At 57.0% G+C, this 25,938-nt stretch overlaps 1 protein-coding gene across 5 annotated transcripts; it reads left to right on the top strand.

Annotated features, from left to right (window-relative positions):
* Positions 1 to 890: 890 nt before the first annotated feature.
* Positions 891 to 25,631, top strand: RIPOR1 (RHO family interacting cell polarization regulator 1). Of its 5 annotated transcripts, none has more exons than XM_059905141.1 (22): positions 891 to 1,092; positions 17,129 to 17,255; positions 17,370 to 17,522; positions 17,692 to 17,770; positions 18,482 to 18,505; positions 18,600 to 18,653; positions 18,797 to 18,949; positions 19,051 to 19,114; positions 19,208 to 19,251; positions 19,330 to 19,455; positions 19,908 to 20,056; positions 20,134 to 20,263; positions 20,343 to 22,022; positions 22,107 to 22,222; positions 23,114 to 23,246; positions 23,508 to 23,643; positions 23,768 to 23,929; positions 24,195 to 24,353; positions 24,513 to 24,709; positions 24,799 to 24,882; positions 24,982 to 25,072; positions 25,215 to 25,631. In XM_059905141.1, the coding sequence occupies exons 2-22, from the start codon at positions 17,152 to 17,154 to the stop codon at positions 25,310 to 25,312; spliced, it is 3,936 nt and encodes a 1,311-aa protein (XP_059761124.1). In that variant the 5' UTR covers positions 891 to 1,092; positions 17,129 to 17,151; the 3' UTR covers positions 25,313 to 25,631. The 5 variants fall into 5 exon arrangements, with proteins under 5 accessions (XP_059761124.1, XP_059761125.1, XP_059761126.1 ...); XM_059905142.1 differs by lacking the exon at positions 891 to 1,092 and adding an exon at positions 9,514 to 9,630; XM_059905139.1 differs by lacking the exon at positions 891 to 1,092 and adding an exon at positions 15,639 to 16,299 and having other exon boundaries at positions 22,110 to 22,222.
* The last annotated feature ends 307 nt before the right edge of the window (positions 25,632 to 25,938 follow it).

Genomic DNA, 25,938 nt, shown 5'->3' on the forward strand with positions numbered 1-25,938 from the left:
AACAGTTGATATTTATGAGCATCCATCAAGTTCCTGTGCTGGGCACTGGGCGTAGAGTAGTCAATGAGGCACCGTGGTCCCTGGTCCTACAGAACTCACAGCCGTTGAGCAAGTCATCATACTTGTGCCAAGTGACAAGGAGGAAGGTTCAGGGGTATGAGCCACTGTGGGAATCCTAGAAGGCTTCTTGACACCTAGGGTAGGATTGTCTAGACACACCGAAGGTCAGGCTAAATTTCAGGCAGAGGCCTGGATCAGAGAGAGCAGGGCTTCTTGGAAGAAATGAATGGTGAGCAGTTTGGGGGACAGAAGCACAAGAGAAGACTGGATGAATCCTTTCACTTCTCTCATTTTGGGTTATTTGTTTGCTTAGCAAATTTAGGGAGGTGCGTCTCCTAAGTGCCAGGCAGTCTATTTGGCACTTTCTGTTTATTTACAGAGCAATTCAATTCACCAGTGTTTACTGAGCTCCTTGAGCAAGTGAGCTGGGCCCCGCCATGGAGCAGGCAGAGGGCAAAGCAAGAGCGCAGGCCCAGAGGTGGGACCCCACAAAGAAGTCTCAGGGAAGAGCCAGGAGTCCCTTGGGGGCCGGAGTGGGATGGGGGAGCTGAGGCCTGAGGGAACACCAAGCTGATGTTCAGACTCCAGCCTGGTGGGGAGCAGGATGAGTCCTGGAGAGATCCTTGCCCTGAGAAGCCGAGGCCAGGTGGGGGAGGTCTCCCCTCAGCACATTCTCTTCTGTGTGACGCTGGAGATAATTAACCCAGGGGCCCTAACAGCTGCCACCACCCCCTTCAGGAATCCAAGTCCTCCCTGCATGACTTCTAGGCCACACTCCCGCTGCACAGCTCTGTGGGAGAAAGGAGTCTCATTAAACACTTTCATCAGATGTGCTGGCCTGGAGTCACCAGTCTGCTTTCTGGGACAGCCTCCGCCAGCTCTCTGGGCTCCCAAGAGCCCGGGCTGATGGCTGCCTTCCCCCCAGGCCAGAGGCCTGCCAACTCTCTGCTGGTCAAAGTCCTTCAGGCCCTCAAGGAGCCTTACTCAACTCACAATGGCATCTGGGAGAGCAGGGGAGCCCTGGGAGGGAAGGTAAGAGTCTTGGTTCCCATCCCAGCCTGGCCGCCGGTTCACTGGCCTCAGGCATGGCCTTGCTCTCTCTGCAACTTGATGACTTTTGAGATCTAGGACCTCTGAATCTGAGAACCAGGCACAGGGTCAGGTGACTCGACCTAGAACTAGTCTTGGTGTGGGATCCCTGGAGAGGAGCAGGTGGCCCTTTAGGGAGGGGAGGCAGACAAGGGCTGTGATGTGAGAAGCACAGGGCATGTGAGAGTGAAGAGGTTGCTGACCTGGCCTGGGGTCCAGAGAGGTATCCCAGAGGAAGTGGTGTCTGAGCTGAGACCTAAAGGGTGGGCAGGAGTTACCAGGTTGAAGGAAACAGAAAAAAGATGCACAGAACAGCCTGTGCAAAGATATGGAGGCGTGGGAAAGCAGGATGTATTCACGGAACAAAGAAGTTCAGTCTGGCTGAGCTAGGACCTCATGGGGAGGAACTGGCCAGAGATGAAGGGCCAGCGGGGAAGTGAGAAGGGACAGGGTTCAATATGCAGAAGCCATCAAGCGGCTCTGTAGAGAATGGACCAGGTCGGGTGAAACCAAAAACACTAAGAGGCCAGAAAGGAGGTGCAGATGGTGCCCTGGCCAAGGGGCAGAGAGGATGGGGCAACTTGATGGCCAAAGAGGTGTCAGGGGAAAGGCCACCCAGACTAACCTGAGAACCTGGGAGGGAGAGCAGTTCTGAGGAGAAGAGACAGGGTCGACTTTATACAGTGAGTTTGGGATGCCCAAGGGTCATCTTAAGTGGGGAAATGGCACAAGAGATGGGGAGCTAAGACTCAAGGCATCACTGTGGGAACAGAAACAAGGCCCTGGAAGCTGTCAGGATGGCCTGGAGAAAAGAATCAAGATGAGGGAAGGGGATCCAGCACCCTGAGGAGCCCACAGAGGGGCATGAAGAGATACAGCCAGAGAAGCAGCTAGAAATCCAAGAGGAGCAGTCACAGAAGCCAGAGGGAGTTTCAGAAGAGGGGGAAGATCATCCGTGTTCAACACACGTGGATCAGGTCAAAGGCAGAGAAGACTGAAAAGTGGAGGGTCAGGGAACTTTTACAAAAAGGCTCAAGTCTGGAGGAGGTTTTAATGGTGGTGGTGGCCTTCCCTGTGACCATGATATGCAACCAGGTCTGAGTGTGAGCAGGACCGCTGCATAGGGCTGAAGAGGTTGTGCACTGCACAGTGACTATCCATTCACGAAAATGTGGCTTGGGGTAAGTGGGCACCTCCTGGAGTTTGGAGGTATTTTGTGAAGCCTGTTACTGCAGTGTGGAGACTTCCCACGTGGTGGCGCCAAAGACCAAGACTATGTCTTGGGCTTGGCTGGGGCAGGGGTCAGTTTGAAGATCGTTAGCCTCCAGGTCATTATCCCATGTGTGGAGGGTATTGCCAGATGCCCAGTGATTAGGCCCTTCCCCACCTCGACACCCTCCACATCTCTGTCAGAACAGTTCTCGTAGCGGTAGGAACTCAGAAATAAACTACACACCACACACTGTAGCCTTTGCCAGGGGGCCTGGCCTGAAAGAGTCCCAGGCAAGCAACTCATCCCAGGATCTGGGAGAGGCACGGATGTCCCTCCCACTTGTTCCTTAGGAGAAGGGAGTCTCAGGAAGGAAGGAAGAACGCCTGGCCCAGCCAGAGAGACACAGTCACCGCACCCCAGCAAGGCCCTCCTCACAGGTCCCCCTAGAGGCCAAAGCTGGATCAGCGAGGACAATGGCAGAGATAGCCCCACCTGGGGGAGAGTCCCCAGGGAAGTCACCTGTCGAGCCTGGTGACTCCGGACTAGAAGCTTAAACCCACCTGGTGCAGGGGCGGGCCTGGTAATGCCTGAATACATCATGGCCATGTATTTGAAAACGATGATACGTTTATTAAAAACCATTCTTTATATAAGTAAATACAAAGAAGAAAAGAAAGCCACGTGAAATTATGCCCAGAGATGATGGCCGCTGCTGGGACAGGCCTCCTGACAGCTCTCCAGGGCAGTGGATACAGGTTTGACCCAAGGAGACTCCTGCTACAGGAGAATGGGTGGCTGTTCTGGTGCTTTCCCCCAGTCCTCTGTGTCTATTGTGTTGAGCACCTTTCCCTATTCAGAGATATAAAACCCTCACTCCCTACTCTGCCTGACCTGACTCCACCACCTCTCAGACATTACCTTCTTTCCCTCAATCCTAGCCCACGTGACTCAAATACAGCAAGGTCATTCCCACCTCCAAGCTGTTGCCCCAGCTGTTCCCCCTGCCTGGAATACAGTGGTCCCTCGGTACCTGCTGGGGATTGGTTCCAGGACCCCCTCACGGATACCAAAATCTGTGGACGTTCAAGTCCCTGTATCAAATAACGTAGTACAGACAGCCCCCATGGATACAGAGGGTCGACTGTACTCTTTCTCTGTATCATTTTGTGACAGTTTCCTTCTTGTCATTCAGGTCTTGGCTCCAAAGTTACTGTCTCAAAGAGGCCTACCCTGTCCACCCTGACTAAAGTAGCACCTTAGCCCCATCGCTCCAAATCGCATCACCCTGGTTTGTTTTCTCCACAGCTTTTCCTTCTCTCTGAGGTCATCTTACGGATATGTGAGCTTGATTATTGTCTGTTTCCTTGGGCTGGAGTGTGAACTCCTTGAGAACAGAGACCTTGCCTATCTGATCTGCCTCTGTGTCCCCAGCATCCAGAACGATGCCAGGCACATAGTAGATGCTCAATCCATGCCCCACATCCATTTTCAGTGGCTAGGGGTTATCTCAGGGCACACACGAACCTCCTTCACCCTCTGTCTCACACTGATGGTCACCAGGACTGTGCCATCCCTTTATCTCTGGTTGAACAAGCCAGCAATCAGTATCCTTAGACACAGATCTTTTCTTGCCTGGATACCTCTTCCTTTGGGAGAAATTTCTTTCTTTTTTTAAAAAATATTTATTTATTTATTTGGCTGCATGGGGTCTTAGTTGCGGCACACGGGCTCCTCAGCTGTGGCATGCATGTGGGATCTAGTTCCCCGACCAGGGACCGAACCCAGGCCCCCTGCATTGGGAGCACAAGAGTTTATCCACTGTGCCACCAGGAAAGTCCCTGGGATAAATTTCTTTTTCTTTTTTTCTTTTTATTTATTTATTTATCTTTTTTAAAAAAATTAATTTATTTGTTTTTATTTTTGGCTGTGTTGGGTCTTCGTTGCTGTGCGCAGGCTTTCTCTAGTTGCGGCGAGCAGGGGCTACTCTTCATTGCAGTGCACGGACTTCTCATTGTCGTGGCTTCTCTTGTTGCAGAGCACGGGCTCTAAGTGCACGGGCTTCAGTAGTTGTGGCACGTGGGCTCAGTAGTTGTGGCTCGTGGGCTCTAGAGCACAGGCTCAGTAGTTGTGGCGCATGGGCTTAGTTGCTCCACGGCATGTGGGATCTTCCCGGACCAGGGCTCGAACCCGTGTCCCCTGCATTGGCAGGCAGATTCTTAACCACTGCACCACCAGGGAAGCCCTAAATTTCTTGAAGTGGAACTTCAGGGTGAAAAGGAGGGTTTGCACTTGACATCCTGATATATACTGAAAAAACTACTCTTAAATACTCAAACCACTTCCCATTCTCTACAAAGCATCCACTTACACATCATGTCCATCACTGCCAATCTCAGAAGTCAAAAAAAAGTCTCTTGTTTACATTTGCATTGTGTTGATTATTAATGAGACAGAGTACCTCTTAAAAGTGCAATTTTACTGAGTGAATGGATGAGTGTAGTTAAAGCATCAGAAAAGAGAAGTGGCTACAGGAACCGCAAGGTGAGAGTGCTAAAGCCAAGACTTAAACGTGGGCAGCATCCCTGGCCCTTGCTCTTTGACACACACATTGGGCAGTAGGGGCCGCTGGGACTGGAGGCGGGCGGAGGTGGTGGCAGGTCCAGGCACACCCACAGACCCACACTTAGCCCCCTTCAAGACTGCATCTGCCCCCACCACCCACTGAAGTGCCCTAGCGGAGCATAGTGCCCTGGTCCCTCTCGCATGTGATCTCTTGGTGAGCCAGTTGACCATCATCGCCTCCAAAAGCTGTCTCTAGCCTAGATCCCTCTTTCCTCTACCCACATGTCCACCTTCCTTCTGGACACCTGCTCCTGGATGGATAGTCCCCAGACCCCTCAGATGTCACCTGCTCAAATGGACCATATCACCTTCCCCTAACCTGATCCTCCAGGCCTCCCCACATCACTGAAAAACACCCATCACCCAGGCCCAAAACTCTGGCATGATCTGGGATGCCTGCCTCTCTAGACCTCACATCCCATCGGTCACCCAGCCGTCCATTTTGCCTCCTGAACATCTCTTGAATGTCTCCATCTCTAGTGCCTCAGCTCTGGCGCAGGCCACCATGACCTTGGCAGGGAAATGATAGCAGCCTCCTTGCTGCCTCTACCTGCCCCCTCCAAGCACTGCCTGAATGACCTTGCAAAGCACAGATATGGCCACAGAATTCCCCAGCTTAAAGCCCAGGCTCCCCATCACCCTCCATGCTCCTTAGCCAGTCCCCAAAGCCTCTCATGGCTGACCTCATCCCCAACACATACACAATTCTCCCACCACATTAAGCTTCTGCTCCCCGCCAGCAAAGGAGGCTGCTCCTCCCTCCTGTACCTTGAACTCTGCTGTGCTCTCTGCCCCAGATGCTCCTCTAAAGACCCACCCCCTGCCTGCCTAGGGAGCCTCAACAACTTGCCCCATTCCTACAAAGCCCTTCCTAACCAGCACACACCTTCTCTCACACACATAAATGTGCACACAGACACAGTCACAGTCACACATTCACACTGGTGACATAAGAGGTGTAGAGACTCAGGGATGACCTGCCCTAATTGACAGTGAGTCCCCAAGCACAGGGACTGGGTGGCCTCACCTCTGTCCACCCTTCTGGAACCCCCAGGGCCGAGCACACACCAGGCTCCATGAAAGCTTGCTGAATATCTGGCAAATGAATGAATGAATGTATACATCCTATCTGAGGCATGTGAGCACAGGCGCAGTAAGGGGCAGACTTTATTCTGTCCCGTCACAGGAAGCTGGGGGGTGACGTTGCACACCAGAGAGCTGTAGCCATGGGGGCTGTGGGGTGGGGCGAGGGAAGCTTCTGTTTTTCTGCGTTTTGGGACTCGAACTGCATTACTTTCAAAAGTGGAACTAGCTGCACCATATGTGAGGAACTGGAGTTCACTATGGTTCTCACCACCCTCTGCCATCTATTAGAGGGATTTTTTTTCTCAGGCCAGAGCCCATCCCTTCAGGAATGTGAACTGCTCGAAGGTAGAAATGGTGATGATTCGGTGCTCTGCCCTAGCTCCCAGCCAGCACCAGCAGAGCGTATACTCAGGGAACTCAGACAGAGCCAAACTAATTAGGATTCGGTGAGTTGAATTGGAGCTCAGATGCTGCCCCTTCCTCTGACCATGGAAAGGCCCTGCCTTCCCTGAGCCTCAGGTGGTGCCTCTGTGAAATGGGTGTCAGCTGTGTCCTTCCTCCCCTGGCTCACTGGTTGCTGTGGAGAGGCCTGGCAGGCCTCTAGCACCCCGTGATCCTCGGAGGCTGTCACTCCCTCAAGGCCCCTGAACAGGGGGAGAGGGCCAGGTGAAGCCTCAGGTGTCCCGTCTGCTCACTGCAGCCCCATCCATGCCTGGCCCTGATGGATAAAGGATGGGGAACCAGGAGTGGTCACAGACAAGGAAAATAGGCAGTGATGGGTACTCAGAAGGGGTGAGTGGGAAGCCAGAGGACACAGGTTTCTTGGAGGAGGTGACATTTGAGCTGTTTTCCAAGTGGATAAGGGAGAGGAACATCCCAGGCAGAAGGGAGGCTGGGAGAAGAGACAGAGGCCAGAGAGTAGGGACCATGTCCAGGGATCCGCAGGGAGGCTGGTGTAGTGGAAACAGAGCAGGAAGGGCTGGCAGGACAGGTGGGAGATGAGGAGGTGAGGTCATCTAAGGCCAGATCTCCTGGGTCTTGGAGGCCTCACTACAGAGTCTGGACTTATCCTGAGGGCATTGGGGAACCAATATGACCTGACTTATGATTTAAAAGATCACTTGAGGGAATTCCCTGGTGGTCCAGTGGTTAGGACTCCATGCTTCCACTGCAGGGGGCCCAGGTTTGATCCCTGGTTGGACAGCTAAGGTCCCACAGGCCACAAGATGTGGCCAAAAAAACCCAAAAAGATCACTCGAGCTGTTGGATGGACAACAACTGTAGGGTACAAAGGAGGCGGCAGGGAGGCCAGAAAAGATGGTGGCCCAGACCCGGCTACCAGCTGTGACAATGCAGAGATGTGGCCAGACACTGGACAGAGAGACTGATTGACTCTGATGAGCAAGGGCGTTATCTATTAGAATTGGGAATTTTCTGGAAGTGGAATTCCAGAATTCCAGGCCAAGAAAGAGTTCCTCGGACAGTACCCTGGTGAGTCCCCACAATCACCGCTGCCTCATCAGAGTCTCAAGCAATGGCACAGGGACAACTCTGTGCCACTGCCACCCCAGGGGCCAGCATGCTGCCCAGCCCTGAATGGTCAGTGGGTGTTTGTTGAGTGAATTAATAAACAACAGAGTTCTAATAGTGGGAGGTGAGGTGCAGGGAGGGAACGAATCTGAAACATGTTAAGGAGGTAGAATCTACAGGACTAGGAGGCTGAATTAAGGTGGGGGTAGAGAGGGGGACGTCCAGGGTTCATGCATTTACTCATTCATTCAATCTCTCATTCGATAAATATTTCTTGAATTCCTACTATGAGCCAGGGACAGTGGTGATGAGGACATCTGTGGCCCCTGCCCCCACAGAGCTTAGAGACTCACAGTGAGGCAGGCTTAGGCACGTGAGCACACATGGGCACACATGCTACCTGGTGGTGATGGGTGACATGAAGGCATGAGTCCACAGGACATGGGGACAGAGAGTACCAAGGAGAGGCTGTCTTCAGAGAAGGTGGTCAGAGGATGCCTTGCTGAGGAGATGACTTTCCAGGTGGTCAGGGGCCAATTGGTGCCAGTTTTGAGAGCTCCAGAGAGGCCCAGCCTCACTCAGGTGGGAGCCTAGGTGGACAGTGGTGCTTTGCAGAGATGAGAACAAAGGAAGAAGAGTCCCTCTGGGGAAGGTCATGAGATCTGGTGGGTCATCCAGGGGCTCTGGAACAGGAGAGGGCTCTGGGCACAGGGGAAGGCTCAGGATGTTCAGCAGTGGACGGATGAAGTCCTGAGACTGGATGATATTTTAGGGTGGGGGGAAACAGAAAGAAGAACCCAGTCTCTGGAAGCAATCCCCAGGTCTACTGACTACAGAAAAGGGGGTGCTTCAAAGGAAGGCAAAGAGGAGGGGCTGGAGAGGGGGAGAACTGGGAGAGGGTGAGGTGTGTCTCTGGTAAGAGCTAGCAAGGGAGAGGATGTCAGTGCCCCTTGCTGCCTCTAAAGGTGACAGACTACAGAGTGAACCCTGAAGGGTGGGGTTGGAGAGGACCGGTGTTGTCTTACTGATGGGAGGGGTGGGGGAGTGGAGCTGGCCCTTTTACCCCAGTGTGAGGTCAGCTATCAGCTCCACCGTAACCCACTCCAGGGGAGAGCCAGTATTCTAGCCCCCTTATTGGAAAGGACTGGGTTCTGGCCCCCTTGGACAACATGTACCCAGACCTTGCCAGGGTCCTCACCCATGCTTCCAGAGAAAGGCCCGAGACTCCGCAGATGCCAGTACCCAGTGAGTGGTGACTGCGTGGCCTGGCTAAGAGCTCAGACTTACCGGTGCCAGATGGTGGCAGGAAGGACAGCCTGCCCCCACAGCAGGGAAACTGAGGCCGGCGGACGGGCAGGGCTCAGGGGCAGCGTCCAGACCCAGAAGGTGTCTGATGAGTAGCCTTCAGGCCTTCCTGTTCCCCTCTCTGAAACTGGCCCTGATCCCTTCCTCCAACCAACTCAACGCAGCAGTGCCCCTCCAGGACCTGTTTCACATATGGGGGCCTGAAAGGTCTCTAGAGCCCACGGAATTCAAGGAGGGAGCAGGCAGGCGAGGCTCTCCGGTGCACCCGGTTTTGGGGTCTGCATGGGAAAGAATGGTTCCTTCCTGCCTTTGCTAATGGTTCTCCGAAAGTCGCCCTATTCCCGCATATGTATCCGGATCCCGAGCGCTGAGAACTCCCACCGCCCGCGTGTCGTCCAGGGTTCCCCTCCCGCGCCCCGTCCCGTCCCGTCCCGTCCCGCCTCGCCCCGCCCCGTCAAGCTGGTGGATGCCGCCAGCCACCGGCCTGCCCCGTTAGCCGAGAGGGCGGAGCGAGCAGTGGGCGCCTCCAGGGGTGCGGGAGCCGCGGGAGCGCAGGGGGTGGGGCCCAGCTGGCCAGGGGAGGAGCGGGGCGTCTGGGCTGCAGGCGGCGGAGCAGAGGGAGGGGCGGGCAGCAGCGGCGGCGACCGCGGCAGCTGCGGCGCGACCTAGCCGGGCAGCGACCAGTGCACGGAGAGCGCGAAGTCCGCGCAGCCCAGCGCAGCCATGTGAGTGTCCCCGCCGTTTCCGGGGGCCGCGGGCAGGGCGGGGGTCGGGCGCGGCGGTTCTGGTGCCTCCCCCGCCTGGGGAGTCCCGGATCTGCTGCCCCGGCTGAGGCCCTGTCCCGTATCGCCCCATCCCCGGGACCCAGGCCTCGCGGTGTCGTTCCTCCCCTCCTCTCGGGCGCGGAGGACGCCCACAAAAGCCGCCGCCTCTGGGCCTGCCGCACCCGGCGCTGCCTCCTTCCCTCCCGCGGCAAGGCCCAGGCGGCCTGTGCCCCGGGGCTCTGGGGTGGGCCAGGCCTGAGGGTGGGCCCTTGGCGCCAGCCTGGGCCCTGGCACGGACGCTCACCGGGAGCCCCACTGCCCTCGCCGTAGGAGAGACTGAGCTGGGAATGGGGAGAGGGCGACGAGGGGTGCAGGCCCGCCTCCGAGATGAGCTAATCTCTCTGGCCCCACCGGCTGGCCTAAGCCGCTTTGGGCCCCGACCCGAGGTGGCCGATCCGGCCTCGGGCTGGGCTTTTCGTGCAAATCTGGCGCGGCCCAGGCCGGAGAGGATAGCCCCGGCGCCGTGGGGGAACAGACCCTGTACCTGGAAATGAGAGGCTGGTGTGGAAACTCTGCAAGCAGCCAGGCCTGGGCAGCCTGCAGAACCGGTTTGGGGAAGGGGCTGCTCACCAGGGCTAGGGGTCTGGGTAAGCCTGGCTTCAGCACCCTCTGTTCTCCTCTCCCCGTTAGGCCTCAGTCCAGCCTCCAAGACTGACCCATCTCAGCCAGTTCTGGGTTGCTTCTAATATGTGTCCAGGCTGGCTGGCCGAGCACCTACTGTGTGCAGTCCAGTGTAACAATAACGGTGGGCCATCTGTGGGGCTTGCCCTGGGCCTGCATCGCTCAGTGCCGGCACAGCCTTCTGAGGAGGGTTACCAGATGATCTGGCAAATGCAGAAACTGGCCCAGAGAGGTTAAGTAATATTCTGAAGGTCACACAGCTGGTTTGGAGAGAGGTGGGAATTAGACCCAGATCTGAATTCTTGCCACTGCACTATCCGCTTCCCCGGCATGGGGAGTAGCGGCGGGGATGGGTGGGCGGGGAGAGAGATGAGAACTGGAGAGTGAGGTACAAAACCTCCCTGTCAAAAACAATAAACAAAAACAACCCAACAAAAAAAACCTCTCTGTCCTGCGTCCTGTGGGGCAGCAGCTGCAGAGGGGTACCTGGAAATGGGGGGGGGGGGGATGAGGGGAGCACACAGGGCGCTGGGCTGGGTCCTCCCCCGGTGGAAAAGCTGGCGGGGAGGACGCGGCTGAGTCACTGCGGGCCCCTCGCTTCAGCTCGGACTAGCGCCTCTGCCAGGCCCGGCCCGGGGGAGGCCACAAGGCTTCCAGTGCGCCGCCGTCCGGGAATGTGACCAGCTGACCAGGGAGGGGGCCGGCAGGAAGTGAGGCCACCCGGCCGCCTCCGCCCGGTTCCGGGGTGGGGGGTCCCAGGCCGCACCGCGCCCCCCTCCCTCCCTGCTCCCGCAGCTGCGGCATGACGTCAGCAGCCGGGTTTGGGGCAGTTGCCATGGAGACAGGGGCAGGCTCAGGAGGGACCCCATTCTTCCTTGAAGCCGCCCCTTGCCCGGGTTATTTTTAGCGTCTGTTTACCTCAATCCTGGGCGGCCCTGCGGTGGGGCGGGGCTGGACCGGAGACTCCCGGGGAAGCGGCTGGCCTGGCATACCACTGAGCTGGGCAGCACAGGTGGCGGGACCTCCTGACCCACACAAGTGCACCAGTTTTGGCGTGTAGAGGGTATTAGAGGCCGCGGGATCTGGGGCCACGCAAGCGGGCAGAGTTCCATTCCTAGCTGCCCCGAGCTGGCTATGCTGCGGGCCCCATCACCCTTGAGACCTGGGTTCTTTCCCATGTCCAGAACAGACTTCAGGGCTGCCATAAGTCCAGATAATCCCCTGGCTCTTATCAGCCAGCCTCTCCCCCACCCCATTTGAGGTGGCCCCTCTCGCTTTGCTCAAGGGGATCTGCTCTTTCCCTTCCCCCACCCCCAGCAGGGGAGATCTTGCCTATTCACCCCCTGGAATTGTCACTTAGATTGATATTCTGATGGTCATCTGGACCAACAGTTATACATCCTGGTCCCTGTGGCAGAAGCCCAGAGAAAGAAAATTGATGGGACAGTCAGCCTACTCTGAGTCCAGCCCACCTACTCAGTTCCAGAATCCCAGGGAACCCCCACCCTGCCCCATTCTCAGAGGGCAGAACCCCACCTGCTGATACAATCAGAAAGTAAGGAATGGAAAAGGAAATTGTCTATGAGGTAGAGGAGTTGGGGTAGATAGAGACTTGAAATCTACTCCTCCAGCAGCTCAGGATCTACCTGTATCTGGGCAACCCAGTTCAATCAGCCCCCAACTGATAATCAGCTCCTGCCTTCCTTCATTGCTTTGGTGCAGGGCGCAGAGGGTACAGCAGTGAGCAAAGCAGACAGGCCTCAGCCCCCAGAGTTCACAATCTGGTTGGAAGACAGACCCTAAAGCAGAACTGACAACTGAGTTATGTGGCCTCAGGGATCAGAGAGAGGAAACTATGAGGCACCTTAAAGGGGGACCCAATCCAAGGCAGGCTTCTTGGAGGAAGAAGTAGTAGGGTAAGACTTGAAAAAAGAGAGGGAGCTGGTCAGGCTGAGAGTAGTGGGAAGAGGATTTAGAATCAATGAGAGCTGCTGCTTAAATGCTGAAGAGCCTTACAGGCATGGAGAGAATTCACAGTATCTGGAACAGAACGATCATGGGGGGAACAGAGGACTGTGAGGGGAGGAGGAAGGTATATGAGGGAAGGGACAGAGCCTGAAGGTCTTGTGGGTCATGTTAGAGAGTCTGGACTTTATCCTTTGGGTAGAGGAATGCCCATGGATGTTTCACAAGAGTTAGAATAGAGGGAAGTTAAAGATTTAGAGTCCTGGGGTTTGAATCCTGGCCCTACCACTTAACAGCTGTGTAATCTTGGGCAGATTAATAATTGTTAATAACATCAGTTAACATTTGTTGTGTGTTTACAGTGAGGTACTGTGTCCACCCCAACTTCTGTACTCCACATACAATTCTCCCTTCCCTGAACACTCCCAGTAGAGGAAGTATCTCATTTCATCCTCCCAACAGCCCTGTGAGATAGTTGTTATTATTATTGTCGTTATCCTCGTTTTACAGATGGATATCTGCAGCCCCAAAAGGTTAAGAAATGTCTTGCCCAAAGTCACACAGCCAGTTAGCCTCAGGTTTCTCATCTGTGAAGTGGGGCTAATAGGACACACCCCATAGGTTTGTTGCCAGAATTAAATGAGATGATGTTTGTTAATTAAACACAGTGCCTGGCATAGAAAGCACTTGATAAAGGACAGTTTTTAGCATTGTCAGGTGACTGGAATTTCCAGAGGGGCAATGCTGTTATTGAATAGATCATTGTGGGTTAGCACGGAGACAGGTAACCCAATAGGAAGCTGCTGTAGGGTTCTAGGTGAGAATTGGTGATGGCTTGGCCTTGAGTTCTAGCTATGGGGGTGGAGGTGAGGGGGCAGATTCCAGAGAGGGCAGGAGTGGGTGGCTGAGTAGATGTGGGGGTAACAGAGGCTGAGGGACCCACGATGATTCCTAGTTTCTGTCTTGAACAACTGGATAAATAGATGGTGGGGCTGTCGTGGAGAGGTTAAGACTGGGGAGAGTCAGGTTTGAGGAGGAAAGTGGTGACTTTAGTTTGGGGACTTCAAACTTAGCACAACCCTAATAACCCACTCCACATTGTCACTCAGCTTCCAGGAGGTATCAAGCAGGCAGCTGGATAAACAGGCCTGGTGCTCAGAAGAACGGTTTGGGCAAGGAAAAGATATGGAAGCTGGCAACATTTAGATGGCATTAAGCTGTGGGAGATGTACCCAGCCCATGAGTGGGGAGGATGAGGCCCATTCGGGGATGGGGAGAAAGACAGATCCTCTGGGAAAATAAGATGTGCAGCCAGAGAGATAGGTGGAAAGCCAGAGGCATGTTGCCTCTTGAAATCCAAGACAAGGAAAGGCTCAAGGAAGAGGAAGAGAACTACACAGTGAAAAGCTTTGCTGAGATCAAGCAGGATAAGGACCAAACATTGGACACTGGATTCAGCAATGGGGAAGTCACTGGTGACCTTGTCCCGACCAGTCAGGGGAGTACTGGGTACAGAAGCTGGACCAGGATAGGAAGAAGAGTGGGTGGGTTTAGAGAGGAAATGGAGGTAGACACCTCTTCAAGAAACTTGGCTCTAAAAGAGCCAAATAGGGTGAGGGGTAGGGTAGCTAGAAAGAGACTGGGAGTCCACAGAGGGGTAATTTCTTTTTGTAGTTATTTATTTAAAGTTAACTTTATACTGAAATATAATATTCACACAGAAAGGGTACATGTCCTAAGTGTACAGCTCACAAGACATTTTCACAAAGGAACACACCCATATAGGATCAGGAAATAGAACCCAGATTAGGAAACAGAACATAATCAGTACCCTGTCAGCCCCCTTGTGCTCCCTTCCAGTCACTACTCCCCAGGGGTAGTGTCACTACTATTAATAGTCACTACTATTCTGACTCTGTCACCATAGATTAAGTTTAACTGTTTTTGAACTTTATATCAAGGAATTCAAACATATATCCTCTCTTGTGGTCTTGCTTTTTTCACTCAACATTATGTCTGTAGGATTCATCCGTATCGTTGCATGTGGTTGTATATTGTTCATTCTTTTTGTTGTATAGCATTGCATTATCTACTGATGGGCATTTGGATAGTTTCCAGGGTTGTTTTTATCTTTTTTGTGGGAGTGACTTGAGCTTGTTTGAGGCTTGTGGAGAAAGTTTGCAACACTCATCTTCCATGGGAAGGGAGAGAGATGGCTAAGGTCACACATGAGGATTTCCCGCATGGGAAACAAAAGCCTGGCTGAGGCTGAGATTTGCTCTTTTCCAGCCCAGCTGCTGTGCCAAGACCTCTGGCAGCTCCCGCCAGCCTGTGCACAGGTGCAGAGAAGGCAGGGGGTTGGGTTGCCCAGGGTTGGTTTCTGCCAGGTAAGAGAGAAGCCCAGGGTGCTGGGGATATTGGTAGCAGGCGAGCAAGCTGGAGTGGTGGCTGCAGATCCAGGCTGGGGAGAAGGGTGTGCAAGGAAGGTAGGGAAGAGAAGGTAGGAGGGAACTGGCAGAGTGAAAGGAAGCAGAGGCGGATTGTGAGCTCTGTGCAGGGCGATGTCTGTGCAATTCCGGCTGTTATCTCCAGAGACTTGCATAGGGTTGTCACTTAGTAAATAGTTGAATAAATGAGCTGAGGGCTCAAGAGGTCACAGGTAGAAGGCAGGTGAGGTGGGGGTGATGGAGATGTGGTTCTGATTTAGGAAAGGGGCATTCCAGAGCCAGGTGATGAGACTGGGCTGTTCTCATGGAGGGTGGCTGCAGGGAGCAGAGAGGCCAGTGTTGGGTGGGCAATCCATGGGAATGCATAGCTGCCAGCATAGGGTGCACAGCACCCAGTCTTCAAGGAGGGAGGGGGAGATAGCATTTCTCAAACTAGGATCCTTGGACATCTTGCATCTGAATCTGTAAGGGGGTGGTGGGCTGGTTGGAAATGCAGACCCCTGGGCCCACCCCAGCCTCTTGGGGAAAAAGTAAGCCCAGTGCAGCAGAATTGAGCATGGTGGCTATGGGGGCCTTTATCCAGGCTAGAGTTGGATAGGGATAGTCAGTGAAGAGATACTGGGGGCAGGAAAGGGCCAACACCAAGGGGATTCAGTCCATGTGAGGTGGGGGCCAGAAGGATGGGGCCTCTGCCCTAGGATGCAGCTTCTGCCAGAGAGAAGGGCCTGATTGGGCAATGGGACCGGATCCTCTACCCTGTGGCCTGGGGGTAGAGAGGGTGTCCAGACTGAGCATCCCCTCTGAGGGTGGAGGGATGGGGGTGGTGCATGGTGCTATGGGACTCTCTGCACCCAGCTGCTTCTCTTCTCTCGGCGGCAACACATAATATGGGGTTGATCCAGTCCCCCACTTTTAGCTCCTTCTCAGCCTCCAAACCCCCTCATGCTCAGTGCTTCTCTGCCGTCCTTTGGCACAGTCCCTCCACTCAGCACCCCCAGCCCTTCCTTCCACTCTCTCAGCCCCTGCTCTCTAGCCTTCACACACTCAGAACCCCAACTCTAAGCCCTCTGTGTCCAGCTCTCCCTCAGCACCCCTCAACAGCCACTCCATGAGGCCCCTGTGCTAACTGCACCCAATTCAGCCCCACCCGGTGTCCTCACTCTGTTTATCCCTCCATATTCACCGCTGCCCTCGACTCCCTTTACCCACACTCCTGACCCAGCCGAGAAGACCCCCGTTAAGTCCCCTGCCTGAGGGGAACCTCCAGTCACCCCTCCCAGAGGCTGGGAGGGGGGCCAAGGGCCCGGTGCCCCCGTGGTCCGGCCGGTCCCGCCCCATCCCGGCGGGCTGAGTCAGGCGGCAGGAACTGGGCGGGGGGCGGCGCCGGGAGGAGCTGAAGCAGGAGCCAGAGTCGCTGGGAGCGAGCGCGGAGCCCAGCCCGGCCGGCACCGAGTGGCCCTGGGCCGGCGGGGACACGGGGGGCAAGCGCGGGGCTTGGAGGGCTGTCCCGGACCTACCATGAACTCCAAGAAGAGAGGTAGGACCTGGTCCGGGGCTGCGGAGGCTCCGGGGCTGGTCCCAGGGGGCTGCGGGCCGCGTTCTGGGGGCCTGGGGCGCGTGTTTCGCCGGAGCGGTGTGGGGGTCTGCGGAGGATCTCTTCCTGCTAAGGTCACGGGCGAAGGCTGCTGTCTGTGACTCAGTTTCCCGGTTGGAGTCTCAGGAAAGTGGAGGGGGCGGGGCACTTCTCGGCACTGCCCCCCACCCTGGGAATCCCCCGGCTCTGGGCATCGGGAGGGCTCTGGCGTCTGGGCGCCTCGGAGCGGGTGGGGGCTGGAGGGGAGCAGCTTCCGCGGGGCGGGCCGGTGTAGGGAGCCCAACCTGCACAGGCCGGGCCTGCCAGGCAGCTCCGCTGGGCTCAAAGCACGCACCCCGCCCCGCCCCGTGACCTCCTGCGGCCTCTTGGGGTGTGGGCGTGGGAGCTCCTGGTCCACTTGGGGGGAGGAGGTCAGGGCAGGGCTGGGGAGCCCGCCCCACCCCCGGGTAAACAGGCGCTTCCGCACATTCTTCGCACGCCCCTCCCCTTTCCTGCCCCTTCCCAGCCCGGGGAGGGTCCCAGTGCGACCCCCCTTCCTGCCCCGCGCGGCAGGCGGAGCCTGCACCTCTGCAGGAAGTGGGGGTGTAGCCGAGGCCACGCTGAGTCCGACACCGAGTCACCCGCGGCCGCCCTGTCATAAGCACCAGGGCCGCTGGGGTTCGGACTCCAGCCTCAGGCCGTGGCCGGCAGGACTGAGATACAGAGTCTGGGCCGCGGGGAGGGGGCTTCAAGGGCCTGATTGGCGCTGGACACCCGCCCTCGCCACCCCCAGGGAGCCCCGCGCGGACTCGTTCCATGATGTCCCTGTCGGTGCGGCCGCAGCGCCGCCTGCTCAGCGCCCGGGTCAGTAGGAGCCAGTCCTTCGCAGGCGTCCTCGGCAGCCAGGAGCGGGGGCCCAGGTACGCGGCAGAGGGGGGCTAATGGGGTCAAGAGAGTCTGACCGGGTTGGAGTGTGCAAGTGAGGGTTTGGGGGATGACTTCTTGCCCCTTCCTGAGTGCAGTCTCTTCTTCAGGAGCTTCCCAGCCTTCAGTCCCCCGGGGCCCCCACGGAAGCCCCCAGCACTCTCCCGAGTGTCCAAGATGTTTTCAGTGGCGCACCCGGCCCCCAAGGTCCCGCAGCCTGAGCGGCTGGACCTGGTGTACGCGGCACTCAAGCGAGGCCTGACGTAAGCAGTGCCCTCCCAATGCCTTGTCCCATGATCCCTCCCTAAGTCCTCATTCCCTTTCTGCTAGTAGGAACCTTCCCCAGCCTCACACCCTCTCCTCACTGCCTGTTCCCTGGGCAGGTAGAAGCTGGAGAGGTAAGATAACTCTTGTGGTCACCCCTTTCCCCAGGGCCTATTTGGAAGTGCACCAGCAGGAACAGGAGAAACTCCAAAGACAGATAAGGGAGTCCAAGAGGAATTCCCGCCTGGTAAGTGAAGGGTTCGCATCCTGTATGCCCAGGATTAATATGCCCTTTGCTCTTGTGGTGTGGGGGGCTGGGCAGCACCAGCCCTGGGTGACATCAGAGCTGTTTTCTGGGGTGACTTAGTCCAGGTGTGACTAGAAAAGTGGGTATCAGGAAAGGCTGGGGAGTTTCTCTCCTCAGCTTTCCCAGGCTGCATGTACTTTCTGCCTGGGACCCAGTGCCTGTCCATGGGAGCTTCCAGTGGGTTGGGTCAAACCCCACAGACATGGACAGCAGAAGATTATGTTGTAGTGGTACTGAGGGAGAGCCATGGTTCTTCCTGGGGAACAGGTCAGGGCTTCCCAGAGGAAGAAACATTTCTGCTGGGTCTTGAAGCATGAACAGGAGTTCCCCGGTAGAGGGAACCATGCATGAGGAGGCACAGAGCTCTCTTCCTAGGAGTTGTAGAAAAGGCAGTGGGCCAGGGGAGGGATCCCATGGAAGAGGTGGGGGGAAGAGTACTAGAGGGGTCTTGGGGACCAAATCTATGACACCAGCAAAGACCAGGCACGTGGGAAGGTAGGTCAGTCCCTCCTTTGACTGGAATGGCTGTGGACCGTGGTGTGAGAGGGAGGAAGGCTGTGATGAAAAGGAGCTAGGTAGGTCTGGGTGAGCAACTGCCCCTGCTGGAGTACTTCCCCTACCTCCTAATGCCCCCCTCATCTCTACCCGCAGGGCTTCCTGTATGACTTGGACAAGGTGAGTGTATAGAGAACGGTGTTGAAAGAGGTTGGCTCAGGGGGAGGTAAAGGGCCCTGGGCCTCAGGCTTCTCCTAACGCACCTCTCCCCCAGCAAGTCAAGTCCATTGAACGCTTCCTACGACGGCTGGAGTTCCACGCCAGCAAGGTACTTGTGCAGCATGCGTGTGTGCTTGCAGCGTGGGGTGGGGGATTGGGTATCACAGGGAGATGGGATGATGCTAGGCCCTGGGTGAGCAACCCCAGTAGTGAGTCTCAATCCCCCCTCTGCCACCCCACTCATCTGCCCAGATCGACGAGCTGTATGAGGCATACTGTGTCCAGCGGCGTCTCCGGGATGGCGCCTACAACATGGTCCGTGCCTACAGCACCGGCTCCCCAGGGAGCCGTGAGGCCCGGGACAGCCTGGCCGAGGCTACTCGGGGGCATCGGGAGTACACAGAGGTGAGGGATGTGTGCCAGTGAGGCAGAGGCACAGAGTGTGGCAGAGCTGGTGAGAGGGGACTGGTTCTTGACCTCCTCCTGTCCCTGCCCATCCCCCTCAGAGCATGTGCCTGCTGGAGAGCGAGCTGGAAGCACAGCTGGGAGAGTTCCATCTCCGGATGAAAGGTACCAAGTGGTGAGGCTGACTGGTGGCGGGGAGAGGGAGGTGTGTGCCTGAGACCCCTGGACCCCGTTCATCTCCTTCTCCCCCACTCCCAGGGCTGGCCGGCTTCGCCAGGCTATGTGTGGGCGATCAGTATGAGGTAGGAGGATGGGCAGGGAAGGGCTGGGATGGCAGGGTCGCAACACCAAGGGCTGCTTCATCCTGCCTCTTCCCCTAGATCTGCATGAAATATGGGCGTCAGCGCTGGAAACTACGGGGCCGCATAGAGGGTAGTGGAAAGCAGGTGTGGGACAGTGAGGAAACCGTCTTTCTTCCTCTGCTCACGGAGTTCCTGTCCATCAAGGTGATGTCTCTGCCCAGAACCATAGGACACCAAGGTCCTGTGACTCTATGACCCTGTGAACCCCTTATGATCCTCATGACCCTGAGACCCTTACCCCTGTGACCCGCATCTGGTTCCATGGCCCTGTGAATGTGTGACCCCTTGACCTTCATGACCCTGTGATTTCCTTGTGACCTCCTGACCTTGTGAATATATGACCCCTGAACTCTCATGAGGCTGTGACTCCCACGACCTCGATGACTACAAATTTAGACCCCTGTGGTCCCCATGCTCCCAGGCTGCTTCGAGCCTCCATGGCCCCATTACCCTGAGAACTCCATTCCCTGTAACTTCCTCATGGCCCGATGACCCTGTGACTGTCACATAACCTCTATGCAAATTCAGACCTCTGATCTCCCACAATCTCATGACCCCTACACCCTTGTGACCCCACCATGCATTCTTGGCTACAGGTGACAGAACTGAAGGGCCTGGCCAACCATGTGGTTGTAGGCAGCGTCTCCTGTGAGACCAAGGATCTGTTCGCCGCCCTGCCCCAGGTTGTAGCTGTGGACATTAATGACCTTGGCACCATCAAGCTCAGCCTGGAAGTCACGTGGAGGTTGGTGGGGCTGAGGGGCTTGGAGACGGGGCTGGGGCTTGATGTTAGCACCTGCTAACAGCTTCTTCCCTCTCCAGTCCCTTCGACAAGGATGACCAGCCCTCAGCCGCTTCTACTGTCAACAAGGCCTCCACAGTCACCAAGCGCTTCTCCACCTACAGCCAGAGCCCACCAGACACGCCCTCACTTCGGGAACAGGCCTTCTATGTGAGTCACATCCCGGGCTCAGCCCCCCACCCAGGGGTTTGCTGGGGGTGATCCTGAGATGTCCTTTTCTCTCTCCTAGAATATGCTGAGGCGGCAGGAGGAGCTGGAGAATGGGACAGCGTGGTCCCTGTCATCCGAATCTTCCGATGACTCCTCTAGCCCACAGCTCTCAGGCACTGCGCGCCACTCCTCAGCCCCCAGGCCCCTGGTGCAGCAGCCTGAGCCTCTGCCCATCCAGGTTGCCTTCCGTAGGGCTGAGACCTCCACTTCTGGGACCGTGGATGAGGAGAGGGCCATGGCCCCAGCCCTGGCCAATGGGCATGCCCCCTACAGCCGGACTCTGAGCCATATCAGCGAGGCCAGTGTGGATGCTGCCCTGGCTGAGGCTTCAGTGGAGGCTGCAGGCCTAGAAAGTCTAGTCCGGGGACCCAGCCCACCTGCACCCCCAGATCCCACACATGGGGAGCACCCTAGTCCTGTCCTTTCTGCCCTGGACCCTGGCCATTCTGCCACAAGCCCCACTCTCAGTACAACAGGCCCCGCCCACACATCTACAGACCCTGCCCCCTCTGCACACCTAGACTCAGTTAACAAGAGCATAAATTCTAGCTCTCCTGAATTGCCAGACCCCACCCACACCACTACAAGCTCCACCTCTAGTGCCGTAAGCCCTACCCATAGTGCTCCAAGCCTCACTCACACTACCACAAGTTCTACCCACAAGACTGTGGTCTCTACCGTCACTATTACAGGCCCTACCCCCAGTACCACAGGGCCAGTCCAGACCACCACAAGTCCCACCCACAAGCCAATGCTTTCTACCCTCACTCCTGCAGCTCCTGCCCCCAATACTACAGACCCAGTCCAGACCACTACAAGCCTCAGCCACACTGTCACAAACCTGACACACACTGTCACAAGCCCCACCAGCAAGCACATGATCTCTACCCTCTCTACTGCAGGCCCTACCCCCAGTACCACAGACCCAGCCCAGACTACCACAAGCCCCACCCATACTACCACTAGCACCACCCACACTACTGCAAGCCCTACCCACACCACCATAAGCCCCACCCACACTGCTACAAGCCCCACCCATACCACAATAAGCCCCGCCCATTCCATAATAAGCCCCGCCCACACTACTGCAAGCTCTACCTACACCACCGCAAGCAGTACCCACACTACTGCAACCCCTACTCACACAGCCAGGATTTCAACTCACACCGCTACACCCAATGCTAAGGACCCAGTCCAGATCACCAGGAGTCCTACCCATTCTGTCACAAGTCCCACCCTTATAACTGTAAGCCCTTCCACTTTTCTAGACCTTGACACGCTCTCCAACCCCTCTGCAAACACAGACCCTCCCCTCCCAGGCATCGACCCCCTGTCCTGTAGCTACGCAGCCTCCACTTCCTGCACTCAGGCAGACCCCATAGCCCTCAGCACCTCCCACCCAAGTCCTACCTGTTCCAGTTGGGAACCCCTCACAAGCCCTTCCCCAAGACTCCCAGAAGCCATCCATCAGAGCCCAAGTCCCCCTCCCTCACCCCTAGCCCCTGTGACCCAGCATTCAGACCCTAGAGTGGCCAGGGCTGCCCAGGCCCCAGTTCCAGGGGCAGCTGGAGGTGCTGGGGACAGGAAACTGGAAGAGGCACTGGGGGCCCTAATGGCTGCCCTGGATGACTATCGTGGCCAGTTTCCTGAGCTGCAGGGCCTGGAGCAGGAGGTGACCCGGCTGGAGAGTCTGCTTATGGTGAGGAGGGCTGGGCTGGTTTGCGGCAGCGCAGGGAGGGCAGCCAGGCAGGGGCGACAGCTCTGACGCCCTTCACAACCCCAGCAGAGACAAGGCCTGACTCGCAGCCGGACCTCCAGTCTTAGCATCACTGTGGAGCATGCCCTGGAGAGCTTCAGCTTCCTCAATGAAGATGAAGATAATGACAGTCCTGGGGACAGGTGAGAGGGGCTAGGAGCGGGGGAAGAGGGGAGGTGAGTAGCAGGTGAAGGAGAAAGGCGAGAAAGGGGAACAGGTGAGGTGAGGCCAGGGGGAGCACGTAAAGAGAGCAGTAAGATGGGTGGTGGGCTCGAGGGAGGTGGGTGGGAGGGGATGGACTTGCTGGCGGGTACATCTGTGTTCACCCCTCCCATGTACCCCTCGTGTGTCCTTGTTGCTCATGTTTTCAATCCCATCTGTATCCCCAGTGCTTCTGGTCACCTTCCTCCTCATCCCTGCAGTGTCTGCCTCCTCCGTCGGTCCCCACCAGCTCCTGAGCCTCCAGCTCCTCCTCTCTTCCTTGGCCTCACCTTGAACCTACCCTGTGAACGAGCCTTTACTGTGCCTCCCCATGCATCCTGTGCCCCCCAGCATCAACCCCCTCTGTCTGGACCCCAGCTTTCCCAGAGACCCTGGTCCCTTGGCTCTTTGTCCCAGAGTGGCCTTTGCCGATTCCCAGTTGAAGGTCATGCCCGGCCCCTCCTCCCTCCGCTGCTGCCCAGGTTATGGCCCCGTGCCCTGCGCCCCTTGGGCCGCAACCCCTTGCAGTCCACATTGCGTAGACCATCCCGCCTGCAACCCTACTCCCGCCCATCCAAGCCCCGGCGGCCCCAGAGGTCCCAGCAGTCCTAGCTGGAGGTAGCCCTGGGCAGACAGGCTCTGGAGACCCCTGCTACCACCTGCTGGTCCCAGCCCTTTCCTCCTTCTGGAAGTCCTCCGTGAACTTACCCATTGTCTGTTGTTTGTGCATGATGTGTTCTTCTGTTCTGGGATGGGGGGAACTTAATAAAAATACTCTGGTGACCAGATGATGATGTGTGCTCCTGGGGCGTTTGACCCCATTTTTCTCTCAGGCCCCCAAACAGCCCGGAGCCTGGGGCTGAGGACAGCCTCGACTCACCTAGTGCCCGACCCCTCAGCACGGAGTGTCCAGCTCTGGACACTGCCTTGGTCCAGCACCTGTACCACTGCAGCCGCCTCCTGCTGGTGAGGCTAGTGGTATTCCCCCACCCTTCCCTTGTAGCCCCTTCCCCCAGGGAGCCCTACACTTCAATCCTGGCCCTCCACACCTCCTCTGAGTTCCACTCCCCAATGTCCCAGGGCCTGGCTCTTGCTGAATGGAACACCTCCCACACTCTGGCTCCCCCAAGTCTCTCCCGATGCATGCAGGGACTTGTAGTCCCTGGTCTCCACCCTCTCTAAGCTCTGTCTTGAGGTCTGAGCTACCTGGCCACCCCTATTCTCCAGAAACTGGGCACATTTGGGCCCCTGCGCTGCCAGGAGGCATGGGCCCTGGAGCGGCTACTGCGGGAGGCCCGAGTGCTCGAAGCAGTATGTGAGCTTAGCAGGCGATGGGAAATCCCTGCCACCTCTGCCCAGGAAGGTAAAAGCTGTGTGGGCTCTGGCTCGTGTCTGCCCCAAAGTTCCTCCCTTGCCCTATCCCACCTACGCGCCTGTCTCCCCACCGGCTCGTTCTGTTGCTGACAGTTTCCTGCACCTCCTCACAGTGGTGCAGTTCTCGGCCTCCCGGCCCGGCTTCCTGACCTTCTGGGACCAATGTACAGAGGGACTCAGCCCCTTCATCTGCCCTGTGGAGCGGGTGCTCCTCACCTTCTGCAATCAGTACGGCGCCCGTCTCTCCCTGCGCCAGCCAGGCTTAGCCGAGGCTGGTGAGTGGGCTGCCTACCTGCCCCCTCTGCTCTCCTTTCTCAGATCCCCAGTGATGGGACCTCAGGGAAAGCCAGGTCAGCCCACAGAGACATGCTGAGATGAGCACTGGGAAGAAACATCTAAGGCTCATGCCTCAGCACAAAAGGGCCCAGATTGGACCCTTTTGTGCTGGGTCCCTGGACCTGCGCATGGGGTGGGAGCACTCTTCCCTCTAAGGACCCAGGTCCATCCACACCCTGAGACCTGCGGCACTGCCTCCCACAGTGTGTGTCAAGTTCCTGGAGGATGCCCTGGGGCAGAAGCTGCCCCGGAGGCCCCAGTCAGGCCCTGGAGAGCAGCTCACCGTCTTCCAGTTCTGGAGTTACGTCGAAGCCTTGGACAGTTCCTCCATGGAGGCCTATGTGACCGAGACTGCCGAGGAGGGTGAGGCAGTAGCCCTGGTCACAAAGTGGCCTGATGCTATGGGTGGGTCTGAAGGTGTGAATTCAGGACCTGAAGGTACAAAAGAACCCACCCCGGGAGGCTCTTTGCCCTGCCAGCTTGTTCCAACTGACACCCCCCTGCCCGGCTTCCTTCTTTCAGTGTTACTGGTGCGGAATCTGAACTCAGATGACCAGGCTGTTGTGCTGAAAGCCCTGAGGTTGGCACCTGAGGGGCGGCTTCGAAGGGATGGGCTCCGGGCCCTCAGCTCCCTGCTTGTCCATGGCAACAACAAGGTCATGGCTGCTGTCAGCACTCAGCTCCGGAGCCTGTCACTGGGCCCTGCCTTCCGGGAAAGGGTAAGAGTCGGGCAGGGCTCCCTGAGGGCAAAGGCTGGGGTCCCAGGCTCCCAGTGTCTGGCTAAGTCTGCCCTCCCACCCTTAACCAGGCCCTACTCTGCTTCCTGGACCAGCTCGAGGATGAGGATGTGCAGACGAGAGTGGCTGGCTGCTTGGCCCTGGGCTGCATCAAGGTGACCCCTTTCTCTCCCCTCCCAGCTTCCCAAGCCCTGGGTCCTGAGCCCTTCTCACCTGCTCCACTGGGCCCACCTCAATGCTCTCTCCCCTGGTAGGCTCCTGAAGGCATCGAGCCCCTGGTGTACCTGTGCCAAACGGACACAGAAGCCGTGAGGGAAGCAGCTCGGCAGAGCCTGCAGCAATGCGGTGAGACTGGGGAATGGGAGATATGGGTCAAGTTGAGTTCTATGACATTTTGGCTGCTGGGAATAGGGGTGAGATGGGGTCAGGGGTGGGAGGGCCAGGGCGGGGCTAGGGCCTCTCCTGACCCCATCTTTATCCATTACAGGGGAAGAGGGACAGTCTGCCCATCGACGGCTGGAGGAGTCACTGGATGCCCTGCCCCGCATCTTCGGGCCCGGCAGCATGGCCAGCACGGCATTTTAAACTCCCCACCCACCGGCCCCCAGTGCCCCTTCCCCCCACTTTCAGGGCTTACCAGGCACTGGCAGGGAGGGTGAGGGCTGGCTCCAGACACTCCTCCCTCACAGATTCCTATCAATGAAAATCTAATATATTCTCCTTTTGTCCTCGGGGTGGGAAGAGTCAGTGCCGCAGTCAAGTGCCTCCCAGCCTTGGCTCAGCACACTTGCCATAGATCGGTGTCCCGGGCCTGGCCGTCCTGCCTCTGCCCTGCCACGTCCCTTGGTTTTGTATTTTATTTACAGAGTTTTACAGAAAATAAAAAAGCCAAATGCCTTTCCTACATAGCCTGGACTGGTGCACTACTGACCTTCTGCTCCAGCACACTCTGGCTGTGGCCCTGACACTAGTGTGCCCACACTCCAACCGTGACAATGCCATGTGCTTTTGCCCTGGAAATCCAGATGGAAGAGAGCCCAGAGGCTGGAACTGGGCTTGGAAAAGAGGGCAGAGGAAGAGGGTGGTGGAGTGTTGCTGAGGAGGCCCGGCCTGCAGGTGGGTGTACCCTGAGCCTGGAAGCTGTGGGCCTAGACTGGAGCCAAACTGTGGAGTTGGCCTAGAGAAGGCCCAAAGGGTGCCAGTCCTGGGAG

The sequence above is a fragment of the Balaenoptera ricei genome, chromosome 19, assembly GCF_028023285.1.
Source record: "Balaenoptera ricei isolate mBalRic1 chromosome 19, mBalRic1.hap2, whole genome shotgun sequence".
NCBI classification, from domain to species: domain Eukaryota; kingdom Metazoa; phylum Chordata; class Mammalia; order Artiodactyla; family Balaenopteridae; genus Balaenoptera; species Balaenoptera ricei.